Here is a 25912-nt window from a genome sequence, read left to right on the forward strand (position 1 = left end):
GAGTCCTGAGGTGCTGAGCCCAGGCACTGCTGGGACGGCCAGCTCAGGCCACACCCACAGGGAAGGGAGCCGTGTGGGGCATGGCCCAGAGCAGCTCAGGAAGGCACCCACTCCGTCATCTGTCCATATGGCTGCTCGGGTGTCATGATGCTTAAGGCAGAGCTGGGAGTCGGGGCTGGCTTCCTATGGATGACGAGGCACGGGCTAAGGCTGTGCCAAAGCAAAACTTCAGCTACTTGGGGTCTGCACATGTCTGGAAGTCCAAAAGCAACGCCAGGGGCTGTGGACGAGCCAGATGGCAGCGAGTGGGTTTGTGTTCGTGTGCTGGCGCAGGCTCCCCTCCCTCTCTCATCTAAACCTTGTCAATCTCACTGCCAGGCTGTTTCTATGACACTGCTCTTGGTACTCTTACAACGTGCTGATAGCTCCCTCCTGCTGCTCAATCTAGCTTTTAAGTGAGTTTGCTACTTGCTAAAAATAAACTCGGAGATGGGGACAGGGAGGGTTGCAGGGGCAGGGCTGAGGGGCTGGGGCTCCTCAGCCCCTGGCTCACCCCTTGCTCATCGAGCTTCAGCAGCTGTTCCGTGACTTTGGGTGTGCTGAGCGCCAGGCGAAGGCAATGGATGTTGAGCTCTGGGATGACGTACTCCAGCGCGTCCTTCAGGGGCAGGCCCCGCCCTGTCCCGTGCTTGGTGGCTGTGGGGGTGGCGTCCTCGAGAATGGAGCCCCGAAGTGTGATGAGCTGCTCAACAGAGAGAAGGGATGATCAGGGGTGTCTCGGGGCTTGGCAAGGGTCCCGCCTTCACAGACAGGTGTAGCTGGGCCTGGGGGTGTACTTCTGTTAAGTATGAAGCATGGCCCTAGGCAGGGCAGGGCTGGAGGATTTTGATGCCAAGGCCAACCTGGGATACACAGTAAGGCTCTGCCTCAATAAAAGAAAGCCAGAGCTGGGTGTGGCGGGATGTCGTCCTAGCTTTTGGGAGGAAGAAAGAGATGAGAAGTTTAAGATCATCCTTGGCTACAGAATTAGAGGCTAGCTTCCTTACACGAGATCCTGTCTCAAAACCCTAAGACCAAACTAAATCAATCCCCGCCCCTCCTCACAAGGGGACTGGTGAGAGGGATCTTAACAGCTCAGGGGCAGAACATAGAGGCGGGGCCAGGACAGGGCCTGCTGCCTCCTCCTGTGATCCCGACCACTGGACTGCACGGCCTGGGCTTGACCTTCTCTTTCACGGAACACAAGCAGGCAATCCTAAGTGTGCGTGTGTGGGGTGGCTGAGGGAGATGCCGCACGCTCCTTTGTTCAGCACGCATGCTGGCTGCTGCCTCCTGTGTGCCAATCCATTCCAGGTGCAGAGTCGAGCAAAGACCCGGGAGAACTGGCTGGTGGAGGAGAGGGCAGCCCATCAGGCCCCAGGAGAACAGGAGCTCCGCAAGCCAGGGGCTCTGGCCATTCCCGTGCCAGCTTATGCCAGAGACCTGCCTGTCCAGGTGCTGGAGCCAGCTCCGTGAGAAACACCACCAGGTACTTCAATTTGGCACAATTTGGGGGGTGTGTGTGTGCATATACACGCACCTGTGTATGTGTGTGAGCGACGCACACTTTAAACCCTCTCAGCTGGTTTTGCCATGCCACAAAGGCTGACAGTATTTAGTCAAAGGCCATCTCGCACCTCTTCTCCTCTTCCTTAGGTGCTGTTTCCAAGTTTCTCCTACAGCTGACCACACGACCAGCTCCAGGCCACGGACTGTGAGAGCCCTGCCTGGTCATGACTTCTCACCAGCCCACGTCCTCTTGCTGCGGGCCTCAGTATGAAGATTAGTTTTCTTCCTATCGCCCAGGGTCTCCCCTCCCTCCCCCACCAGTCTCGTTCACCCTGGCTGTCCTGGAACTCACTCTGTAGACCAGGCTGCCCATGAACTCAGAGATCTACCTCCTTCAGTCTCCTGAGAGGCTCTCTGTTTTTTTTTGTTGTTGTTTGTTTTTTGTTTTTTGTTTTTTATAAAGACAAGGTCTTACTATGTAACCCAGGCTGACCTCGAACTTGCAGAGACCCTGTTTCAGCCTTCTGAGTGCTGTGACTCCAGGCAGGCAACACCGCGATGCCTTAAGATACTGAACTCACCACTTGGACAGTCTACATGTATGCAGCTGTTACAGCACAGAAGAAAGACTGACACCCAGGCATCCACCACCCAGACTAGCTCGGGCATTCCCACCTCCCGGCCAGTTCCTGCCAGTTCCTGCTGCCTGTACCTTCCGTCGCTGTCACTTTGGCAGGGATGTGCTGGGGGCTGGAGCCGAGGCCTGCGAGGTTAGGGCTATGACCCGGATGCACATGTGCGGCTGACAGTCACTGCTCGCCGGTTATCTGGCTTCCTGCACCTGCCTTTGAGTCAGGATCTCAGGTAGCCCAGGCTGGCCTCAAATCCCTGCTCCTGCTTCTCCCCCTTGAGTGCTAAGATTACAGGCATGTACCGGCACGCTTGGTTTCTTTGTCTGTTTTGAGATGGGGTCTCCTTCTAGGGTGGCCCTGAACTTGAGAGCCTTGCTTCAGCCTCCCACTGTGCCCAGCCTGGTTTCTGTCTCTCAAGAGCGGGCACGTGGCTTCCACCATGCTGCACCAGGAGGAAGCAGCCTGTACCGCTGTGGATTTAATCCCTCCTGGTGCAGCAGAGCACAACTCCTTCCAGTATTTGACAACTGAGAACAGCGCTGTTGGGCGCGCCCCCAGAAGCACCTCTTGGTGCTCATGAACACATCTCCTTTTGGGTTTATACCTAGGAGACAAACTGCTAAATCACCCAGACATGCTAATCTTCAGTTTTGCTGAAGCCAACCAGTTTTCCAAGTGGTTTTCCAATTTACACCCCGCTAGTCAGGAGAGCCCCTGCAGACGTGTGCTCTTGATGCTGGCTTGAGTCTAGCCACCAGGTTAGGCCAGGCAGGGCTTGTGGAACGCATGGAAAGGGACCTGAAATACCACAAGGAGGGAACCCCTCCCCCAGGCCTGTTCCAAGCACCCCAAACACTCGGAGCTGTGGTTTAAATACAAACGATGATCAGTGTTAACTGCAAAAACACTCTCCTAAGTCAACAGATACAGGAAGCAGCGAAAGCATGCCATGATTTTGCTGCCACAGGCAGCCCACAGGACACGGGCAGGAGGCATGCGGAAGGAATGCGTGATCTCAGGGTTGGGTGTCCCCGGTTCTCACCATGCTCGGGAACCAACACATGGATCTCTTATCACAAGCAAAGCAAGCATGAAGCACGGGGAGAGGTGATGGCGTCAAGGGCTTCGCTCTGCACTCTGGGTGGCCTGGGGGTCACGGGTTTCCTTAATGCACCCAGAGGACCAGCATCTTTGTTTCCTCCTGAGGCCACTCCGCAGAGCTCTTCGCTGGAGTCAAGCGTCAAAAGAACCTGCCTGGAGACAGGTGGCCCGTGGCTACACTTGGCCCTGGTTACTGCCCACCACTGCCCGCTCGAAGGGCTCCCGGCTCTTCCTTCAGGCCAGGGGAGAAGCCGGGCACTGACGGGTCATGAGGAGCTGCCTTGGCCCTCTGTCTCTCCACGGGCACAGCAGCCCTCTTCCCGGCCTCTCTGGCCCTGTCCCACTGCCAGCCCGTTCTCTCTGCAGCAGCAGGAGTCAGATCTGCTGCGAGCACTCTGACATCTGGTATCCCTGTGCTGAGGGTGACAAACCTAGCGAGCTGTAAAGAGGACACGGTGCCACATAAGCCAAGAGGGGCCTCTCTGTGAGGGCCAGGCCCATGACCAGCCGCATCCATGCTGGCTGCTCTTTGTGCTCCGTGGCAGGTACCCTTCAGCAACGTCGGGAGGGGACCTGGAGCTGTCAGCCTGTGTCTGATTTCCAGGTTCACATTCTCCCTAGCTCTGAGCCAACTGCTAAACTTCTCATCCCATTCCTCATTTCCCCTCTCCTTCCCTTTTTAGTTTTTAGTTTTTGAGACCGTTTCACAGAGCCCAGCCTGGTCTTGAACTCATGTACCTCCCAAGCACTGGGATTACAAGTATGCCCCGTCACATTTGTCTTACGTAGACTTTCACTTTCACAGAGTTTTGCTCTACGGTCCTGGCTGGCTGGGAACTTTCAGTATTTCCTGTAGAGTCTCATTTCCTCATTGACAGCATGGGAATAAGAATGCTGTGCGCACCTGCAATTCAAATACTCCGGCAACTGAACAGGACTGGTAGCTTAGGCCAGCACGGGCCAGCTGAAGGAGCTGGCAAGGGAGCTCACACATAGAGCTTACCGCCATATCTGGGACACGGAGAGCTGGGCGCACGCCAGTCGCTGCTACAAGGCAACAGATAAGCCGAACACTTAAAATGCTTTAAGGAGGAGGCTACAGTCCCCCTTCCACTCCTCCTCAACAGGACAAGTTAGAGATAGGGGAGGCGCGCACACGAAACCAGATGTGCTGAGCTAACAGAGAGCCCACCCCAACAGAATTACAGTTGTATACTCTGCGAGACCTTTCCCTTTCTACTTTGCATTAGGTACACACACACACACACACACACACACACACACACACACGTACACAGAAGGGAAAAACCCAGGCTCCCAAGCCAATCAAAGCTAAGGCCTTTCTAGGCACAGTAGCGTATTCGTGGGATCCCGGTGCCCAGGACACCAGGGCAGTGGCGCTGTGAGTTCCTTGCCAGCCTTGGACACTGAGTGAGGACCTGACTTGAAAACAAAACAAGGAAAGTCACAGGTCTGTCAAAGATTCCCACTTGACAGGCTGAGGGAGTGCACTGGGCCAGATGCCCGAGGCTGGCTGGGGAGCCCGTGTGCCATCTGAGCAGTGGCTGGCACGGGGCAGCCAGTGGTCAGGTGTGTGGTGCCTGAGCCCAACCCTGAGTGTGCTCCGGCCTCCGTGGGAAGCTTGGCTCTGCCAGCACTCACAGGCCATCTGCTGAGAGACGTGGGCCCGCTGGAGCCTGTCTGCTTGGCGGATAGGGGTGGCCATCTGGGACAGGCCAGCCTGCTTGGCTTGGAAAGCAGCCTGGGGCCCGTGCTCCGGTCTGTAGGGGCCAGAGGGGTGTGTGTGGACAGGAGGATGGAGCCCTCTGTCTAGTTCCACAGCATGGCCTCCGTCCTGCTGGAGAGCTACGGCTATGACAGGTCATCAGTCATGGCAGGACCCGGCACTGAGGCTTTCCAGCCTCAGCGGAAGACCTGTCCTCACCTCTCTAGGGGTCACGTGACAGCCCCGAGCATGTCTTACAGAGGAAGAACCTGAGATACAGCAAAGAGTCACCTGTCCAAGTCGTGGGGCCAGTGAAGGACAGCACTGGACAGGCAGCCCAGGCCTGTCTGATCCTAACTCAGACCAAAAGACAATGGGGGGCGGGGGTGGACCGGAGCAGGGCATCCTGACTCTGCCATTGGGCGACCTTGGAAAAGTAATTCTCTGCCTGCCTTCAGTGCACTCCTCTGTGAACACTGTGGAACGAGATGGCAGTGGAGGCCCTGTGCTAAGAGCTAAGAGAAACCGCTGGGGCAGCGTGACACTGAGGTGAGTGCCCGGCAGCAATGTGTCTCTCCGCTCTAGTGCAGGTTTCCGGGCTGCTGGCACACACTGCAGGTTGTGTGTCCCTCTGCCCTGCCTCCATGACGGAAGTGAAGTCCACTGCTTCTCTTCCAACCCTCCAACTCCAGATGGTGGGAGGTCAGGCCTGAGGGCCTCACAGGGCAGTTCTACAAGGGCTTGGGCCCAAGGCTGGGCCTGCGTATGGTCTGTAGGTGAAGGCAGACAAAGGCTTACATGGTGTGCGTGTGTGTGAACACTGATGGTCAGACTGGGCTTGAACTGATGGCAATCCACCTGCTTCAGCCTCTGAGAGCTGTAGTTAGAGCTGTGAGCCACCACACCAGCTCCCCGACATCTTGGCTGTTTCAGAAGTGCCTCCACTGACCCTGCTGTCTGAAGAGCTACACCCACCACAGCCCCCGTCTCCCTGCTGTGTCCTCCACCTTATCACTACACAACCTGGCATGGGTTATCGAGGGGTCTTGTGTAGCGCCACCTTCCCCAACAGACAGTCAGTCTGCAAGCTACATTGCTGCCTTGGTTGCTACTGTACCCCCAAAGCACAGCTTGGGGCTGTGGGGTGACTGTCCAGTAAGTCCTGGTGGGATGGGTGCAGCTCAGATCTGTGGCCATGAGGCCAGGGCAGCAGACAGGAGCCAAGGCACCAAAATGCCCCGGATGCTGAGGAAGCACTGAAGTGTCATGGCCGTCAGTGCGCATGACAGATTGCCACTTTCCGGTCTAGGGGTGGAAGAGATGGGTTGGTAGTTATGGCACTTAATGTTTTGTGCATGGTGGTGCATTGGGAGGCAGAGGCAGGTGGATCTCTGTGAGTTCAAGGCCAGTCTGGTCTACATAGTGAGTTCCGGGACAGCCAGAGCTACATAGTGATACCCTGGATATCTGGATGGACGGACGAAATAAAGCAGCACTTCTGGAAGCTTCAGGTGCAGTTCCTAGAATCCACACGGTGGCTCGCAGCCACCCATAACCCTGGTCCCTGGGGCTTCAACACCTTCCTCTGACCTCCCTGGGTACAGCGTGCATGCGTAAGTGTGAGTTCTTATACCACGCACATGCCCAGTGTGGTGGTGTGTGTGTGTGGGGGGATTCCTAACCCGTGTCAGGGGACTCCCTGAGGCGGCTGAGTGGGGTGGCCAGAGGGTGATGGGCAGAGAGATACCTGGCCCTGTCTCTTACTGGAAAGCTAACTGCTCTGTATCTACTTTATCCGACAGCCTGTGAGACTATGAGGCTGATGTGAGCTGGCCTAGGCGAAGGCAGATCGTGGCCCTGGCCCTGCAGTGCTAAGTCCATTTGCCGCCTGAGCGTGCGTACAGGTCTGGCATTTAACCAGCACGCGTCCTCAAGCATTCTGAGGCTGGGTGAGCTGTCACCTCCCATTCTGCTCAAATGGCCAGAAAGGTGAGCAGAAGGCAAGACTGGCTGGGACACAGGTCGAGGACCACCCGCAGTCTGGGCATGTGACTTCGGGGCCCGCTCTCCTCAGCTGCCACAAGGTCTGTGTCATCCAGTTCAAAGTCTCTGCTGGGTGGGGTGACTGTCCCTGGCGCCTCATCTGCCTGCCAGGATGAGCTCCAGAACTCCAAGTCAAGTCCCTGGCAGTGGCAGCCTGTGGGTTTTCGTGCCAGTGTGTAGGCCTGGCACACAGGGATCCTCAGTGTGTGGGCCTCTGTCAGCTGGCAGCTGCCCTTCTGGGAAGGCTGCTTTTCCGTGGCTCTTTCAGAAGCTGACATCTTTGCCACGGTTGCTAAGCTGCTTTGGACTACTACGGACAGAGGCCAATGGCAGGGGCAGGGCAAGCTGAAACCGACTTTTTCTGTTGGATGTGGTAGTGCACGCCTGTCATCTCAGTGTTCAGAACGTGGAGGCGGGAGGACCAGGAGCTCAGGGCCAGCTTCGGATACACAGTGAGTGGTAGGCTGGCTCATGCTACAGGAGACATGCTCTCAAAAACAAAAACAAACAAAACACGGCGCACCCTTCCTGCTGAGGACCTCCTCCTCCTCGCCCCTCTTCTCCTTGGGTGGCTCCCATGGAACTGTCAATCTCAGTGTGAGGGCGGTGGCTCCAGCCCTAAGGCGGAGCATGTCCTAGATCTGGGTGCCCATCTCTCTCACCCTCTCTCACCCCTGTTGATGTGGGGCCCAGTGGGTGTGGGATCCACACACAGCCAATCAGGGATCCCGCAGACATGATTCATCCTTCCGTATGGAAAGCAAGCAGGATCTAGAGGCCCAGGACAGCGGCCCCTCTCCCCAGGCCTGAAGAGAGCTTGCTGGTGACAGAAGAGAATGGCATTCATCATGAAAAGGGAGGAAGAGCCAACCAGGCTGAGCGGAGGAGAAGAGCCAAGTTTTGCAGCCTCACAGAGGACTGCGTCAACCTGGGCCTGAAGCAGTCCCATCCCTGGCCTACAGTGACAGCCATCAGTGAGCATCTGTGCCTTTAAGACACAAACACATTTCCCACATAAATCATGTGTACTGGTGTGGGGCTCAGCAACATGCCTTTCCCACTGCTGGGGCCAAGTTTTACCACAGGGGTGGCTGAGCAGGACGGTGGGGTCCTCAGCTCAGAACGGAGCAGGCCGGTGGGTAGAGGTCAGAGCTGCTTGGCACGGCAGAGTTTGCTGGATGCCCCAGGCCTGCCCCGACTGTGGCTTGGAGTCTTCCTTAGTTCCCGACCCCTGAAATGACCCCTCCCTCTCCTACTTGGCTACGATTTTCTTTTCCTTTTTTAATGCTCACGGGAGTCAATCTCTTGAGAACAGAATTTGTGACCCTGATCTTTGGAGTCACCTGCCAGGTTCAGAGTCTGGCCTGGCCTCCTATTTGCTACAATTCTCGGGATTTCTGATCATCAGTTTTCCCCCCTGTAAAATGGACAGACTCACGGGATCACATTACCGGGCCTCTTACGAAATGTGGGCACGGAAGTTACCCTGGAACCTGGTAGGACCGGGCCGTGGAAGTGGGGAGGGTTCACGGTGCCTCTTTACCCAGCGGGCGCAGTGGTGCCCGGGCCCTACCTCTCGAGTCCGGAAGATGATCCTGTACTGGTACTGAGGCCCATGGTCCTTGTGGTCCTCCAGCTTCTCCCTCTTGATGCTCACGGCCACAGGCCCCAGCTTCTCATCCACACCAAAGTAATTGGCATGCTCTGAAAAGGGAGCGTGGGGAGGTATGGTCAGATGTCTGGAAGGAGAGGGCACAGCCCTTGGCAGCCTGCTCACGGAGGGAGCGATGCGAGGCTGATTAAGGGCCAGGATGGCAGCCTCACATAAACTCGCGGACCCAAGGCCAGTGAAGGGAAAAGTCACAGGCCTCTTCCAGGTCCCACTACTCCCATCTGAGGAATGGGGACTCAGAGGGTACCCATAGTTCAGAGCTGGCGTGTGAGAGCGAGACTACAGTGATGAAAGGTATGGTGTAGTCACAGCGGCTCATCGACCCGGGCCGCTGAGATTAATCCTAGCTCCGTGAACGGCTTGCCGGTTTAGCTCCCATTAGCTGCTGTGAATCGGTTAAGCCCTCAGCCTAGGGTGTCTCCTGCCGACACAAATTCTCGGTTGGGATTAGGTATCTGGCCCCGGCCAGGTCACATGATGGGATTCTCAGCAGTCAAATGGGCTTAACTCAGCAGTGTGAGGATTGACTGAGTTAGCACGGCACCAGCCGGCACACAGTAAGCATTCGGCTTAAATGCTGGCCATCAGGAGCCCGGGCCTCAGATGTGTTCAGGGCCCTGACACAGACACCCAAGCCATGCCTATGTCTGACCGTGCTTCCACAGACCTAAGTGGTGGGAATGCTGAGGGTGATGGATGTAAACAAGCCCGGAAGCCAGGTTTCCACTCTCCCCTTTTCCCTAGACAAGCCATGGAGAATCTACTAAGGAAACAGTTCTTTCTGATAGTCAACCTTAGCATTGTTTTTTTTTAAATGTGGCAACACCCCACCAGCAGCCCTTGTGACTCTGGTTCAAAGTCTTCATGTTGCCATCAGCAAAAATTAAAGAACGCAGCAGATATCTGCCTCCTGTTCTCATCCTGGGCTTCTGTGTATTTAACCGACAGTCCCTGTTTTCAGATGCTCCTGGGTGGATGCAAGGCTAACCCCCAAAATAACGGGTGCAGACCGATGAGACCAGCGCTGCGCACTGCCTCCCACGGGCGGGAGTTTACTCCCGAAGAGGCCCCCACATTGCTGCTGGTTTCCCACCTTCGTAGGAAATCCCAGCACATGGTCAGTGCTCAATAAACATGAGCCCACGTGGCTACAAAGAAGTAAATTTAGAAAGGCTAAATGGGAGCAGACATGACCTTACCATGTTATTCTGAGTCATCTTTGAAAGTGCTTCTGGAGACTAAGCTGGCCTCACACTGAAAGTCCTCCTGCCTCAGCCTCAACGCTGGGATTCAACTGTGCATGCCTGGCAGGAGGTGGCTACCTGTCCCCCCTCCTCTGCTGTCTCTCCTTCTTGAGGCACGATCCTGCCATGTAGCTCTGGTCTACCTCAAACTGAAGGTGCAGCTGCCTTGGTCGCCTGAGTGCTGAGAAGAAAGGTGCGCCCTGCTGAACCCCGCCTCTCCGTGACACTCCTCACCCCTTACACACTTGTCTGGGAACCCCTCATGGCACCTCCTCAGTGTTCTGTTAGCTACGACCTGGCCGCTTCACTGTTCCTCTTAGTGCCATTTTGGTTGGGGTATGGGATCCACTACAATCAACCCCCTACCCCACGAGGTCAACTTCACAAGCTAATAAGCTATCGGACAGACAATCTAATCCATGTCCTTGTCTGACTCCCAAGACTACTCTGGGCCCCGTGGAGGACCTAGCTGGCATCCGCTACATTTGGCGAGAACCATTTATCTAGTTTTGGTGGTGCTGGGGCCTGATGCTAGGGCTGAGTGCCGGGTTGTGGCTCACTGTGACCTCCCGAGCACCAAAGGTGCCTCCGTTTTCCTGGCACCCTCAGGGATGAGACGGGGGGGGGGGTTACTAAGCAAGTGGGTGTGCTTCTAAGGCAAGCTGGGGCGCTGGCCGCTCCCCCTCCTCACCTCTGCCCACGAAGTAGTCCTGGTAGTAGCGGGCACCCAGGTCCACGTGCTCAATGCTGTGCTGCCTCGGTCGGTTCTGCGTCCTCTGCTGCTCCTTGGGGACCTCCAGCACGGAGATGCTGGCGTTCGTGCGGTGGGTGCTCAGGGTGGGCTCGGTGACGTGGGCCTCGCTGCCGCCCCCCGGGGGGCCCACGGAGGCCCGGGAGAAGCTCACGTTGCGCTCCCGCTCCCCGCCGATCTCGTTGCGGAAGTGCGGGCAGCTGAGGAGAAGCTCGTTGCTGTTGTCATCCCCCAGGTCCTGCTCCAGGTTCTCCTTGCAGTTCAAATCCTCCGTGCTGGTGAAGGCCGGGTCCAGAGTCCCCAGGCTGTGGGCCCGGGACGCCGAGAGGGTCACCATGGCCGAGGCCGCTGAGGCCGCTGAGGCCCCCGTGGTGGTGTTGCGCCTCTGGGCCACTGACACCCTGTTGGCGGCGGCCTCGTTGAGGTCGAACAGCATGCTCTGCACGTCAAAATGGGCAAAGCTCTTCTGGCAGACCCATGGTCTGCCGGCTTCTGGCGGGCTTCGCCCCTCCTCGGTCTCTCCCAGCCGCCCTACTTCCCCCTCGGGCTTACTGCTCCTCAGTTTCCTGAAGATGGACGAGTCCACGGTGTCTCCACCCAGGCCCCGCACAGGTTTTTTCCGGGCCTTCTCCTTCTCCTTGAGAGGCTGCAGAGCCTGGAGGCTCTCTCTGGTGGGCTGGCCGTTGCGGGCATCTCCCTTGGCTCCACAGCCGCCCCCCGAGAGTGTGCCGGGGTCCACCCGCAGGAGCTCGCTGAGGTTCTGGGAGCCCCGGGCCTCTGGCTGCTCGCTGCGGAACTCGTTGAGGATGTCAAAGAAACTCTGCTCTGGCACACCCTGCACGTCGATGGAGGACGTGCTGCCGTACTCTCGGAAGAGGGGCAGCACCCCTGGGTGCCGGGTCCCCCGCGGCTCCCCAGCCTCCTCCACATCACATTCACTGAGGGTGATCTCGCTGCTGCTCCGATGTCGCAAGGGGAGGAAGGCGCGGCCGGGGGACCTGGGCCACCCATCCTGGAATTCTACATCTTTGGACCTTCTCCTGGAAAGTCGATGGAAGGCTCTGGACCCTGAGGAAGCCGGGGTGCTGGAGGGGAGCTGTCCATTCTGTAGGTTCCTCATGGAATGGGCCATTTTGGTGGGCTTCATGCCCTCTGTGTCCTGTGAGGGGCTGGGGTTGCTCTGCTCTCTCAGGGCTTCTCGCTTGGGTGGCCAGTCAGCCACCCTGGCACGCACGCCCATCTTGGGCATCGCTGGGGTGGTGGGGCTGGGGCGCGTGGTGGCAGTGGCTGGGCTCTCACCGAGAGGCTGGGCCATGCTGCCGTTCTGGGCCCAGAATCCCATGGGAGTGTAGTCCCCAGGGTGGGGCCCCGGGGAGGGTGTCGGTGCCCCTAGCCCCACAGCTGGCTGCCAGGTCCACACCATCATTAGGAAGAGGCCGATAGGTGGTCATAGTCCTTGGGCACTAGAGTGCTGCTGCCCCTGGAAGTCGAGGTACAAGTCTAGGGGGTTCCCTGGCCCTCAGCCATTGTTCAGGCCCGCCAGTCCTGGAACAAAGGGTGCTGGCCCCCGAAAGTGCACTTGGAGGTCGTGAGCCTGCAGAGTCCAGGTCTTCACCATCGCTGTGGACAGCGGCACAGGGGCACCCTCAGGATGCAGCTGTCTGTCATCTGCAGAGGCAGCGGCTCAGTGGGGCAGACAGAGCAGACGCTGCACGCCGTGGCCTCTGGGTGGTGGAGGAGTCTTCCCAGCCATGCTGCGAGAGGGGAGAAGGAAGAGGGAGATGTGAGTAGTGTACTCTCTTCCCAAAGGCAGGAATGGGGCTTTTTGGGGAACGAGGCATTTGAGAAGACTTCTTATTATGGAGTGAGCCTGTCTGCCTTCTCCCCCCCCCCCCACTCTGTTCCTTTCTCAGACAAGGCCCTGCTACATAGCTTTGAACTTGTAGAGATTCTCCTGCCTCTCCTCCCAAGTGCTGGGGTCATAGGAGGGCATCACTGTCTAGCGAGAGCTTCTGGTCATGTAAAAAGCAGAGGTTAGCTCCAGCTGTGTGAGCTCGGCGCCAGTCCTGTTTCATCTGTTCATCCGGCTGTATTTTCTGTGGTCCTGGGGACGGAACCCAAGGCCGGTGCATGCTAGGCAAGTGCTCTATCACTGAGTGACATTGCAGACCTCCCTCCCCACCCCCGCCACTTACCGTGTGCGTCTGCTCAAGCATGCCCCAGCACGTGTGTGGAGGTTAGAGGGCAATCTGGCAGCAGGGAATCAGTTCTGTCCTGCCACCATTTGGATCCAAGGGATTAAACTCGGGTTTTCAGACTTGACAACACATGCCTTTACCCACTGAGCCATCTTGCCAGCCCCTCTTTGTTGAAAAAAAAATATTTTATGTTTCCTTTCTGCACTCCTGGAACTGGAACTACTCTCCATATTGCAGTCAAGTGCTCTACCGCTGGGCTACGGCCAACAGCAGGATGCCATTCTGTCCACAAATACTTTTCAGTTCTCATCTCTAGTAGCTGAGGTCTTTAAAAAGGAAAAAACAAAACAAAACAACACAGAACCCATCATGATCTCATTTTACACCCACTAGAGTTCTCAGCCTTCTTTCCTACCCTGAGATACTCCGTCTGCCTGGTCTCTGCCACCTCAAAGGGTCTTTTGTTGCCTTGGTCTGCTCACAAGTCAAGCAAGGTCTCCGATGCTCTGGCGGATGCTCTTCCTGCCTCACCCACCCCACCACAGCCATCTTCCTTTGTCCCGTCCACCCCCAGGCTCCCTGTGGCTCCGTCTAACATGCTCCCCTTCCCTGCGTTTCCGGGAATCTGACGGAAAGGCACAGGCTTACTGCCCACCTGCTCTATACTCTACCTGCCCTGCCTCTCTGCTGGGAAGGAAGGGAAAATGACGGGTGAGCGAACAGAGCCCCGAAAGATTCATGGGGAGAAGCTGCAGGAGGAGTGTTTCCAGTGACTAACACACTCAAGCACTTCTCTGCTGCACGCCCCGCCTCCTGGCCACCAGCCACCAAACCTGACCCGACCACTCCGAAACACTGGCATCGCCTTCCTGGCCTTTCCAGGGTGCTTCCAACCTGACCTACCTCCAGGCCTGTCTCCCTGTTTGCTTTCATCCTATTTTTCTTAGCAGTGGCCACCAACTCAATCTGTCAGCTCTAGCGTGGTAAGGTCCCCTCCCCACTGCAGGGATGCTCTGTCATTGTTAGCAGATGGCCTCATTCCGACCAGAGCCAACCTCTGTCCGACGTCCCGTGGGGAGGGGGCTTCCACTTCTAACACTCCCAGAGTCACTTCTCTTGGTCTGTTCTTGAATGAAACTCCCTGGTGGAGAAGGAGGGGAAGCGGCCGCCACCCACGGCTGACACTGCGTGGCTTGAGCACTTGCGTGAGTGGCCAGTGAATTGCTGTGAGGAGCCACCATGACCTCAGCAACTTTACCTTTATGAAAAAAACAACACTTCATTGGGTCTGGCTGACGGTGTCAGAGATCGAGTGCACTGTCATGGTGGGAGCAGGGTGGCTCGGGGGCCGGATCTGAAGCCTACGCTGGGCCTGCCTGGGCTTTTGAGAACCAAAAGCCCACCCCCAGAAGCACAAGGCTACACCTACTCCAACAAGGCCCCACCTCCTAATCCCTTTCAAGCCACGCCACACCGCCTGATGAGCAAGTGCGATGGTCTGCATGGGCGTGACCCACACAGACTGGTGTGTCTGCATGCCTGGTCTACAAGGAGTGGCACTATTAGGAGGTGTGGCCTTGCTGGAGAAGTGTGCCACTGTGGGGGTGGCCTTTGGGGTCTCCTATGCTCAAGCCACACCCAGTGTGGCACACAGTCTCTCCTTGATATCCGAGGATCAAGATGTGGCACTCTCATCTCCTCCACCACGTCTACCTGCACTGACATTCTTCTCACCATGATGATGACGGACTAACCCTCTGAAACTGTAGGCCAGCCCCAATTAAATGTTTTCTTTTATAAGAGTTGCCACGGTCATGGTGTCTCGTCACAGCAACAGAACCTGAGCTTAGACGCCAAGCATTCAAATCTGTGAGCCTACGGGGGCCATTCCTGTTCAAACCACCACAGTCCCTGAGGCCGTGCATAGCTACTCGGGTCAGAGCCCCCAGTGCTTGCCAGGCGAGGGAGTGGATGATGCCCTCCTGTGCAGTGAGTCCTGTGGTGGGTGTTTCCTAACGTGTTTATAGGGTGACCTTAGAGGGAGAGGCTAAGAGGGGAGCATGGAGCAGGTTCATGGCCCAAAACAGAAGACAGGCAGCAGGCTCTGAGATGGGGAGATATTGGGGAGGGAGCAAAACGCCTCTGTTCTGTGGGTGCCCATGAGTGAGGGGCACGGGAGCACTCCTTGAGACACCTGGGAGACGATACAGGGGGAAAATCCGGACCCCAGGGAGGAAACAGGGAAGGCAAAAGGGCAGAGGCCAGGGTGAACTACACAGCAGGGGCACGGGCCTCAAATCCGCCAGCTTACATCACCTTCGTTTTCAAAAGCAGCCAGAGGTCTAGAATTCCACTCAGGGTCTCCCCATCTGACAAGCACAAGCAGCAGGGGCGCAGCAACAAAAGCTACTGTACAGGGCAGAGTTCGAGAGGGAATTTCAGGGAACCCCTGTGTCCCGGCTCCTCACGTCCCTGCCCCTCCCTGCTTCACATTTCCCTCAGTGCTTAAAAACACACTTCTCTAATTCACACACAGCTTCCAAGCCCCATGTGAATGGGAGATGCTGATGTGGCCCAGCATCACAGGGGAGGGCGGGCAGGCGTGGCTCTACAGAGCACGCACTGTCGGCTTTCAGAATCACGAGCTTCTTCTGTCCAGAGCCTTGTATGTGACACACAGGTGCTCTACTGCTGAGCCACTCCTAGGCCTGAATTTTCATCCTGCATCTCTCTTCTAAGACAGGCATTCACTAGGTAGCTCATGCTTACCTTCAACTTCTGCCTCAGTATCCTCCTGAGTCCTGGGACTGCACAAACACTGGGATCATAGGTGTGTTCCATCATGCCTGGTTAGTTTTGTGTCAACTTAACAGAGCTAGAGTCATTAGAGAGGGAACCTCAATTAAGAAAACACGTCCATAAAATCTGGCTGTAGGCAAGCCTGTAGAGCACTGTTTTAGTGATTGATGGGGGAGGGCCCAACCCATTGTACTTGCTGCCATTCTTCAGTTGGTGTCCCCAGGGTCTGTAAGAAAGCAAGCTGAGCAAGCCATAGGTAGCAAGCCAATGAGCAGCATCGCTCCATGGCCTCTGCCTCAGCTCAAGTGCCTCGAGTTTCTGTCCTTACAGAAGTGAACTGTTAACTGTGAGTGAAATAAACCCTTTCTTCCCCTAGGTACGTCTGGCCAAAGTGTTTCATCATGGCAACAGGAACCCTAACGGAGACAGGAGCATCACTGAGAAACTACAGAGTAAGAGGTAGGCTGGATGCGTTGCAGCCTCTGGTGGCCACTGGCTCACACAAGATGGAAATGTTCTTGTTCATATCCACCTATGAAATGACTCTACCAAAGATGTTTCCCAGGATGGTCTGTGCAGAGGTGTGCTCAGCGGAGGGCTGTGTGGCCCAGGTACTACACAGAGGGAGATTTTTTCCCCCTGGGGTCACACTAGGGCTGGGTGGGACAAACGGTGGCTCGGCTGGGAACCTGACTTGCTGTGGTGTGTACCTCCTGCCAGATGGGCTCCTCCCATGGTATTTGGCTTCTATTTGAATCTTGCCCTGCTGTAAATACACAAAGATGCTCTACAGGCCTGGGGCTCTGCACAGACCCCTCCTCAGGCATGCAGCTGGGGAGCCGAGCGATGCCTACAGCCTCTGGGGCGTGCTGAGTTATCACATGCTAAAAAAAAACCTTGTAGGTCTTTCCAATTCGGAATCCAATTATGACAGATACAGGGTGTATGCCTGTGAGCCAAATGGCTAGCCTCCAACCGTGGTGTGCCTTGGACCAGTGACCCAACATCATTCTAAAGTGGGAGAAATTCTGCTTCTCCATCACCACCCTCTAGGCTGAGCATCCCAAACTTGAAAATCTGAAACATTTTAAATGTCAAGTGGGCATGGTGACACACATCTGTAATCCTAACCTTGAGAGGTAGAGGCAGTGAGGATATGACATTCAAGGACATCTTTGGCTACATAGTGAGTTTAATTAAAGTCATTCTGGGCTACGTAAGAACCTTTTGTTTGTTTGTTTAAAGACTTGAATGCCAAAATGATGCTGGAAATGGAAAATTCCACGGCTGATTTCTGGTCCCAAGCATTCTGGACTCCACCTGCTATTCTTTCAGGAAGCTTTGGAGGGAGTTTGTCCCATCCCCCTCCCAATTATGGGAAGAGGGCGGGGTGGGCAGAACTTGGGGGACGTGGTGCATTCTGGAACCAGGAGAGGCTCACAGTACACCTGGGCCTACAGAGTGTCACTCAGCAGGAACACCGGCTTGGCTTCTCCTGAGAACTCTGGTTCCCTCTCACTGGTCCTTACCCACTCTTGCTCCTCTGGCCTCCCAGTGGTTCTGTGAGTTCCCCACCAACTGTGTCTGACTGGGATCACCAAGTCTGGCTTCTGTGGATCCTGGACCACAAATCAAGAAGGCAGCTGTGGAAGCGTGAGTGGGGGAAAGGCTGGGCAGCCCCAGAGTCAGCAAATGTAGAAGGGAAAGGCGGTGACTAAGAGTCAGCAGGGCCCACTGATGGCAAGTGACCAGATTCCAACCAAAGGTGGCAATGATGATGTAATTATTTCCTAACTGGGGAGCCAGGGATGGTGGCTCTAGTCCTGGTTAGAGACATGACCATGACATTAGATATGTCCTATTATTTCCTACTGCAGGTTCAGTGTGCTGCTAGCTTATAGCTCTTCATGTTTCATGGTCAGAAGCAGGTGGGCCTTGCTTCACACTGAACCCCAGAGACTGACGCAGACAGGAAGAAACTTTCGTAGGTCATCCCTTTGACCTCAATCCTTTCGTATTACTGGCTAGAATAAGGTCATGTGGCCATTCCAGTTGTAAGGAAGACAGGGAGAGACAGAACCACACTGCGATTGTCCTGGCTCCTGTGGGAGACTGCAGGGTCTGGTAGAAGAGCAGACAATCCATGGTCAGCCTGTGTTCTCAAGCTGCCACTCTGAAGACCCAGGGCCCAAGCACAGAGAATGCTCCCAACTAGGCCTCCAATCCTAGGGGCAGCAGAGAGAAAGGGAGCTCCTCTATGCGGCTAGAGTGTCTGCTGCAAGCTCAGCGCAGGTCAGAGGAGAAGCACGCGGCATCCAGCACGCCATTATCTGTGGTGTGTCCGACCCCTTTCCCCAAGAGCAGATAGCTTGCCTGCCTCAAGTGGCTTTACCCTCTGCCCAGGAGCAAGCCATGTGCACAGTCTGGTCCATTAACACCAGTGAGGTCTTTGTCCGGAAAGCTGGAGCTGAAGACTGTAGCCATCTTTTGGCCACGAGAAGAGAAAAATCTGTGCAAGAAGCTGAGTTAGAATTCAGGAGTGCTCCTCATGATCTGAGTCTCCACGGCAGGCTGGGCACGAAGCTGGCCCGAATCCACGGCTCACCACTAAATGTTTCCGTCTTAGAACAAACACGTCCACGGAGGCAGGATGAGTAACAGCGGCTTCGGGGACTACCATCTTCCCGGGGGCCAGGTTCTTTCCTAAGCACCTGCTGTTTGTTAACTGTTATTTGCGAAGCCTCACAACTCCACAAGGCAGCCTTCACTACCACCTCCGTTCTACAGATGAGCAAACTGGCACAGCCAGATGGAGCAATGTGCCCAAGGCCAGGACGTCCAGCTCCTTTATCCCTGATTGGGTCTTGAGTTTCAGCCCCAACCCTTCCTGCAATCACAGACAACATGCTGGACTCTGCAGCTCCCGCCTTCCCCCATGGAAGAGAGATGGGAAAATACTTTTGGGTCCAACCATTTCATTGTTCAGCTGCTGCTGAAGTCACTGGGAGCAACTCGCTTACACTGCAGATAGAAGACTTCTTATCTCCACACCCACAAACTCTGCTCCTTCTCAGGAGAGTCAGGATGAGCTAAGCTTTGCTGCAGTAACAAATAACCCCAAATATGCTGCCGGGCACTCGGAGATGGGGGCTCTGTCACAGGCTGGCTGACGGCTCTGCTTGTATCATTTGGTTTCCAGCACAGAGAAGCTTTGCCTGGGACCATGGCCTAAGTTCAGAGAAACGAGGAGTGGCTAAAACAGGCCACGACCCTTAAAGCCTCCTGCTCAGGGACAACAACACTCCTACATCCCATGGGCCAAATGAAGCTACACAGCCAGTACTGATACCAATGGGGTGGCCACCAAAGTACTCATCAGCACAGAGGGCAGCGGCCCACCTGCTTCTGCTGCATCCGAGCTGAAAGCCCTTCCTCCCCTCCTCTCCCCCCCCCCCCCCCGCTCCCCGCACGCTAAGCCTGGAAGTGCCGTCATCCTTCCCCTTTGCCCGCCTCTCCTCTCTCTCCAGTCCTCCAGCCCACCCTGAGGACTGTGGTGTTTTTCCTGCTGCAGTTGAGCTGTCACCCTAGCCCTTGTCCTCTATCACTGGTTGAGGCAGGAGGATTGTGGATTTAAAGCCAGGTTAGCTACACAGTGAACTTCTGTCTTAAACAAAAAAAGCACTAAAAATGTATTTGTTTAGTCAACCTGTCCCAGACCTGATGGATGCATTCACTGTGCCAGCTCTGAGAATCTGAAATGCACCCATTTTAATCAACCTACTCCTCCCTCTTAAGACAGATTCTCACGCAGCCCAGGCTGACCTTGACCTCACAAAGTAGCCACAGAAGATCTACTGCTCTGCTTACCTCCGCCTCCCAAGTGCTGGGATTTCTACAGAAGCCCACCACTGCTCCCCCCACACTTGATACTATTTATTTGTTAAGTGGTTCCTCTATGCCGCTGCTGTAGGCGTGAAGAAGGTACAGCTCTGAGCAGGACAGAGAGGAACTGGGGAAATGAGAGAAAGTAGGGTCACACCTCAGGGTGGTCACCCCTATAAAGGAAGAAAATTCACGATAAAGGACAGGCTGTAACTGTGAGAAATGAGGTCAGTGATCTGCAGACGGGAGAGAAACTGTCAGCTTTCCACCCCTAGTAAACAATGGAAAAGGAGGAAAGTTTTGTTTTGGCTCCATTGTATGGTTGCTTGGCCATGTCCCTTGGGCCCATAGCAAGCCCAAGCATCACTGCAGGGAGTGCTGGGTGGGATAGAATTGAGCACAGATGGGGGGGGGGAGGAGGAGAGAGAGCCAGGCAGGGTTCTAGTACCCAACAGAGGCATGCCTCCGGCCGGCTAAGTTCCTGTCACTGGCTCTTCCAACAGTACCGCGGGTTAAAAATCTAGCCGTTAGCATGTGAGCCTCCAGGGAACATGCGAGATCTAGAGCATGGCAGCTCTGTAGGAGGACAGCCGGGAAGCCCTTCGGGGCGCTGGGCAGGGCTATCCAGGGCAGGACTGTCACCCCTGCAGAGGACAGCCAGCAGAAGTCAGTTTTCTCCTACCATTTAGGTCCTGAGACAGAACTCTCGACATCAGGGTTGGCAGCAAGTGCCTTTATCCTGGACCCACTCCCCCCTCCCCCGCACACACAGTGTCTTTTAAAAGCGCTGTAGCTAGGCTGGGCATGGTGGTGCAGAGGCAGGTGGATCTCTGAGCTCAAGGTCAGATGGTCTACACAGAGAGTTTCAAGAAAGACAGGCAGGTCTACACAGTGAGACTGCCCAGCCCCACCAAAGAAAGTAAGTTGAGCAACTGATTCCAGTATGCAGCCAGCATGGAGGAAAGAGGGAGGGCCGCACAGCAAGCCAAGAGCCAGTACGTCGGAGGCTAGAGCAGGGAGTCAGGAGCGCGTGCGTAACAGAGGCTGAGCCAACAGCATGACCTGAAGTGCCAGGCAGTCTAGGGGCTGAGATAGAGTCCCTGAGAAAAACCACCTGGGAGACTCAGGCTCGTGGTTTGAGAGAGGTCACTCATCATGGCAGGGAGCGGGACGGGGCTGGGCTCTACCACTCTAGCTCTGCCATGGCTCCAAGGCTGCCAGCTGGGCCCCACACCCCAAAGCTTCCACTATATCCCAAGACTGGGTGGGGACCAAGTGTCCAAATAGACGATTCTGTGGCGAACGTTTCAGATCACAACACCAGGGCTGGACAGCGCTGAGGGTCACACACGTGACAATCGCTGGAGTAAAGGGCGTGGAGAGTTCTGTAGGCGATGCTTCGGGGACCAGCGCCGCTGACGGCCTGTGGCTGCTGTCCCACCGCTGCTTCCTGCCACCTCCACGGAGCTCTCCGGGGCTCCAGAGGACCGATTCCACGAGCTGCAGGGAAGACCGGTGTCTCAGATACTTCCTATTGCTCTTGGCGGAGGGGAGGGATGATGGGCTGATAGCAACGCGAATCCCGATATCCTCCACTCATGTGCCAGGGTCAGGTTTACATGCTGGAGCGCCGTGGCCCGTGTGCACTGGCAACCCCGAGGCAGGGACGTCCGCCATGCCCATTCCCAAAGCTGGTCAAGTCACACGGCTTGGCAGGCAGACGTTAGGGTCCCGGCAGGACACTCTGGTCCCCAGCCTTGACCGCCCTGCGTGCCGTGGCGGCTCCAGCTGAAGCACTGGGTTTCTTCCTGGCCCAGCGGAGGTCTGAGCAACACCAGGGACCGTGTTACAGCACCCGCAGGGGCCAAGACAAATGGGAGCCTTGGAGATCTCGTTAGGAAGTATGGAGGAAAGACAGTCCATTAGCTGCACACCTAGAGATCCAGGACCAGGAGAGCCCGTTTTGTATTCAGTGCCGAAGAAGCCAGAGGACTCGTGTTTCTAAGGGCAAAGGGCGGTGTGCATCTGAGAGCACTCCACCCAGCCCTGGTGACCTGCTCTTGCGGGTGTTTAACAGGCATGACTCTTCTCCCTTGGGGGGAAAGAGGAATGGTGAATGGAAACGGTACGCTGAAATTCCTGCTGTGCGCGCTGCTTTATTTTTATCCCAGGGCACGTCAGGGCAGGTGCATGGGTGTTCTCGAGGCTGTCGATACGGAAGGGCCCCAACAGCCCGGTGCGCGGGAGCGGAGGCGGGGCTGAGTGAACCAGGGAGGACAAAGCAGCGCCTGTGGCCAAAGTGAGCCGGAGCCGTGGAGGAGAGATGCGAGCTACCCAGGAGCCTGAAGCTGGGGGATGGGGGGTGCACCCTGAACGCGTGCTGAGGGCTGAATGCACGGGCTTTACGCACGGACCTGTTTAATCCACAGAACAAGTCTGGGAGGGAGGGGCTGAGGCTCGCCTGGCGTTGAAGCTGATGTGCCGGGTGTGGTGGCCCCCGCTATGACCTCAGTGCGCACTGGGTTGAGGCAGGAGGACCCTGAGCTTGACGGCAGCAACCTCTGGAGACCCACGAGCTCCGCTGTGGGACAGTCCGTTTAGCAGCCTTGCTCCCGGGCTGCGGTGCCCAAACCACCTGTACCTTTCCCACGGCAGAGACCTCAGGGCCTGGCGGCCTGCTCTGCGCCCCACGCAGAGGCTGAGCCCGCGCAGAGGCTCACAGGGCCAGGTCTCCTCTGCTTTCTTTTGTTCTCTTGTACAGCTGCGTCCACGTGGGTTAGGGGCTCGTGTGACTGTAGACAGTGAGTGCGTCAACGCCTGGAGGTTCTCTCGGAGCTCTCCGCTGCACAGCAGCCGCAGCACCGAGGACTGAAGCAGAGACCACCCAGGCTCCATTCTGACTGCCACCACGCTGGCTAGAACACGGGCACACGAGGAGCCTTTCTATGCCTCCGTCTGTGGGATGGAGATGATGACACGGCTTCACGCTGAGCAAGGCACTGTGTCTGCTCATGTCAAGGCTCAGCACACGCATGGCCCGGTGCCGGACCAAAGGACTAAGCCTTTGAACCCCGGCCTTCTGAGTTACAGGAACAGGGAGCCCCCTTCCCCAGGAGCCCAGAGCCGGGGGTATGGGAGGTGGCCCCTGGAGCACCTGCGGGACCAGATGGGTGAGGGAAGGTGTCACACTCCCCCCACCAAGCACATGTGGCTTGAACATGTTGCTCCCATCTGAGCACAGTCCCACTCTCCTCAAACGTGACTCTGAAACAATTGGAAAGAGATGCTTCCTGGCATATGAGTGTAAGAGCAGGCCCACCCAGGAGCAGCAGCTCTGTCCTAGCAAATGGGGAGGGCACGGTAGAGCCGGGCAGGCTCAAAGACTGGAGGAGGGGCCTTTTTGGGTGACTGTACGTTGGGGGACATGGCCTTGGCTGCAGGCTGCCTGTGAGTGTCTCCCCAGCAAGCTCACGGGCTACAGCACAGGGGCCCACAGCTGCCGCCTCTCACTCCCAGGATCTCCACTGCCACAGCGGGCAGGTGGTTCCCACGGGCTATGGCCAGCAGGCTGAGCCCACGGATAAACACTTAGGGGTTCCCCCGCCATGCTTGCTCCTGTGGCCCAGCTAGCTCCTGGGCAGAAGATGGCATCCTGTCAGCATGAAGCCTGACTTGCAAGCTAATTCCAGCTAATTGCCACCGAAACCTGCTAGGATCACATCTGTTGGGCCTGGAGATTAAATCAATATTTGACAATCTTGATTAAACACAGCCAGGGAATCCTTGTAAAAGAACAGCTGTTCAGGCCTCATCCTGTTCCTGGGGGGTGGGGAGAGGGTGGGCTGCAGAGTCTCTGGCTCTGCCTGTCTTCACCTGAGGATGGCTGGGGGCTGGGAGGATACGGGGGGGGGCGGTACAAGGGAGTCCCCAGGAGAGTGATCAGAAAGGCTTCCACAGAGAGGGGCGGGAGAGGAGGGGGTGCGGACACCCCCTAGGTGGCATTCTCCTGCCACAGTGGTCATTTTTCATCTTAAGTGGCCACTGATCCCTGACCGCCACATCCTGTCAGAGCACAGGACAGCAAACCCTGGCTCAACCCTCTACGCACTGGCCAGGGACGCTCAGCAAAATGCCAGGGTAGGGGAGTCTGAGATGGTCCACAAAGGGAGAGGGACAGAGGGGATCTGCACCTGGTGCGCCGACTCCAAGGTCAGCCCCGTGACCCCTCAGCAGAACAGCACCATTTGATAGCAGCAGGAGTGGGAGAGCCCTACCCCCACCTCTGCGGCACCGGGGCCTCAGCTGCAGCCTGCTCTGTCCGGTACTGCAGTGGGAGCCCCGCAAAGCCAGGTGTCTCTCCCCCAAGCCCCGCTGACCCCTCTGTTTTCTTACTTTCTGCTTCTCCCCAGTGTAACTGCCTTTATACCCTGAGGACGCTTCGACATGGCACTTAACGGAGGCGAGCTTACTAATTTCTCCCACTTTATAGAGAAAACTCTGAGGCTCAACGCAGCAAGCCACCCACTGGAGGTCACGGTGAGACCAAAGGTGCGAGAGGGATTTGAACCTTGGCCCATCACATCCACAGCCATCGTAATCATCGCCATGAAGAGAGGCCTAGTAAATGCCTGCCCTCAATCTCTGGTGACAGGCGAGAACGTTCAGGCTCCGGTGCTAGCCTGCCTGGGATCAAACTACAGACCCACTAAGTGCCAGGGTGAACAGTGTCACGTGTGTGCCTGCTAGCGTACCTAGCAAGAAGGTCCCCAGGAGGCACTTTGCACAGAAAATGGCACACCGCAGACACTGGTAACATTATATGTAGATATATGTATATGTATGTATGTATGTATATCCTCTCAAGTTTGTAACGGCTGTAACTGCCATCAGCATTCTGGGAACTGAACCTGGCTCCAAGTGCTTTCACCTGCTAAGCCATCTTCCAGCCCCCTGGGAACACGGCTCAGGGAGAAGCGCTTGTCTAAGCAGCCGTGAGGCTGAACTGAGACTCTGGACGAGGGGGAAGGGGTTGGATAGCCAAAGGCCTTCAAAGCACCGGCCACTCATGCTTATCTCTGGCTCCCACGGTGGTGCCAAGGTCACGGTGGCAAGTCTTCCCCAGGGCGGCAGGGAGAAGCTGACAGGATGGCTTGGTGGGTGGAGCAATGCTTGCTGTGTAACCGTGAGGTCGTGAGTCTGAATTCCCAGGAATCACACGCTGCTAGGCATGCCAGCGTGCACCAGTAATGCCAGACAGAGAAAGGCAGATGGCAGGGGCCGGCCGAACAGCCTAGCCTAAAGGGTGAGCTCCTGACTCAGTGAGGGGCCCTGCCTCAAGAAAATAAAAAGATAAAATGAAGTGAAAACATGGACAGCGATAGAGGGGGACACCTGAATTTGATCCCTGGCTCCCACAGGTCCACACGCCTGCACATATGCACACTCTGTCCCCAGCAGCAGAGAAGCAGGGCACCTCGGTCTGCGCTTTAGACAAGGCTCATGATCTAACCCACGATAAAAATATGGAGTTCAAAGCTGGGCGGTGCTGGCGCACACCTGTGGTCCCAGCACTCAGGGAGGCAGAGGCAGGGAAATCTCCGGAGTTCAAGGCCAGCTTGGTCTACAAAGAGAGTCCAGGACAGCCAGGGCTACACAAAGAGACCCTGTCTTGGAAAAATTAAAAAAAAGAAAGAAAAGAAAAGAAAAGAGAAAAGAAAAGAAAAGAGTTCAACCAATCAACCTTCTCACTCAGCAAAATTAGCGCTACCTGAGAGAGAGAGAGAGAGAGAGAGAGAGAGAGAGAGTGTGTGTGTATGTGTGTGATCTGCTACTCTTTTTTCCTCAGCAGCCAATCACTCTTCTGCTAGGGGTGGGGCCTTCTAAAACATATTTATTTTTATTTATGTGCACGTGTGTATGTACCTGCCTGAGGTTATGGGTCCAGGAGGGCTTCAGGCCCTCTGGAACTGGAGGTCCAAGTGGCTGTGAAGAGCCTGACATGGGTTCTTGCAACCGAACCTGAGTGGGTCGTCCAGACTGCGGAGCCATCTCTCCAGCCCCTAGTTGTTAAAAGTATGTAAATGTCTTTAAAATCTCTCTCTAGGGGATCTGAGAGTGTGCGTGACCTGTTCTGACTAGGGGTGTGTGCACACGCGGAAGCACGCTAGACAGTCCCCGTGGCCTGGAATTCTCGTTTACCCTTAGTAGCACCCCTTACCTTCCCCCCACGGGCGGGGTCTGTGCACACACACCTCCTGTGGGGGGAGGGGGCTGAGCGCTCCTTCTGAGGCAGGAGGTGGGGCTGTGCCCACAGAGG

At 56.2% G+C, this 25912-nt stretch overlaps 1 protein-coding gene across 1 annotated transcript in view; it reads right to left on the reverse strand.

Annotated features, from left to right (window-relative positions):
• Sipa1l3 (signal induced proliferation associated 1 like 3) overlaps positions 1-25912 on the reverse strand; it is a 174864-nt gene that overhangs the window by 66031 nt on the left and 82921 nt on the right. Inside the window, 4 exon segments of the mRNA XM_060366603.1 lie at positions 554-742; positions 8624-8754; positions 10658-12089; positions 12091-12471. Coding sequence (XP_060222586.1) covers positions 554-742; positions 8624-8754; positions 10658-12089; positions 12091-12168 — 1830 coding nt within the window. The 5' untranslated portion in view covers positions 12169-12471.

Source organism: Meriones unguiculatus, chromosome 14, assembly GCF_030254825.1.
Source record: "Meriones unguiculatus strain TT.TT164.6M chromosome 14, Bangor_MerUng_6.1, whole genome shotgun sequence".
Classification (NCBI taxonomy): Eukaryota; Metazoa; Chordata; class Mammalia; order Rodentia; family Muridae; genus Meriones; species Meriones unguiculatus.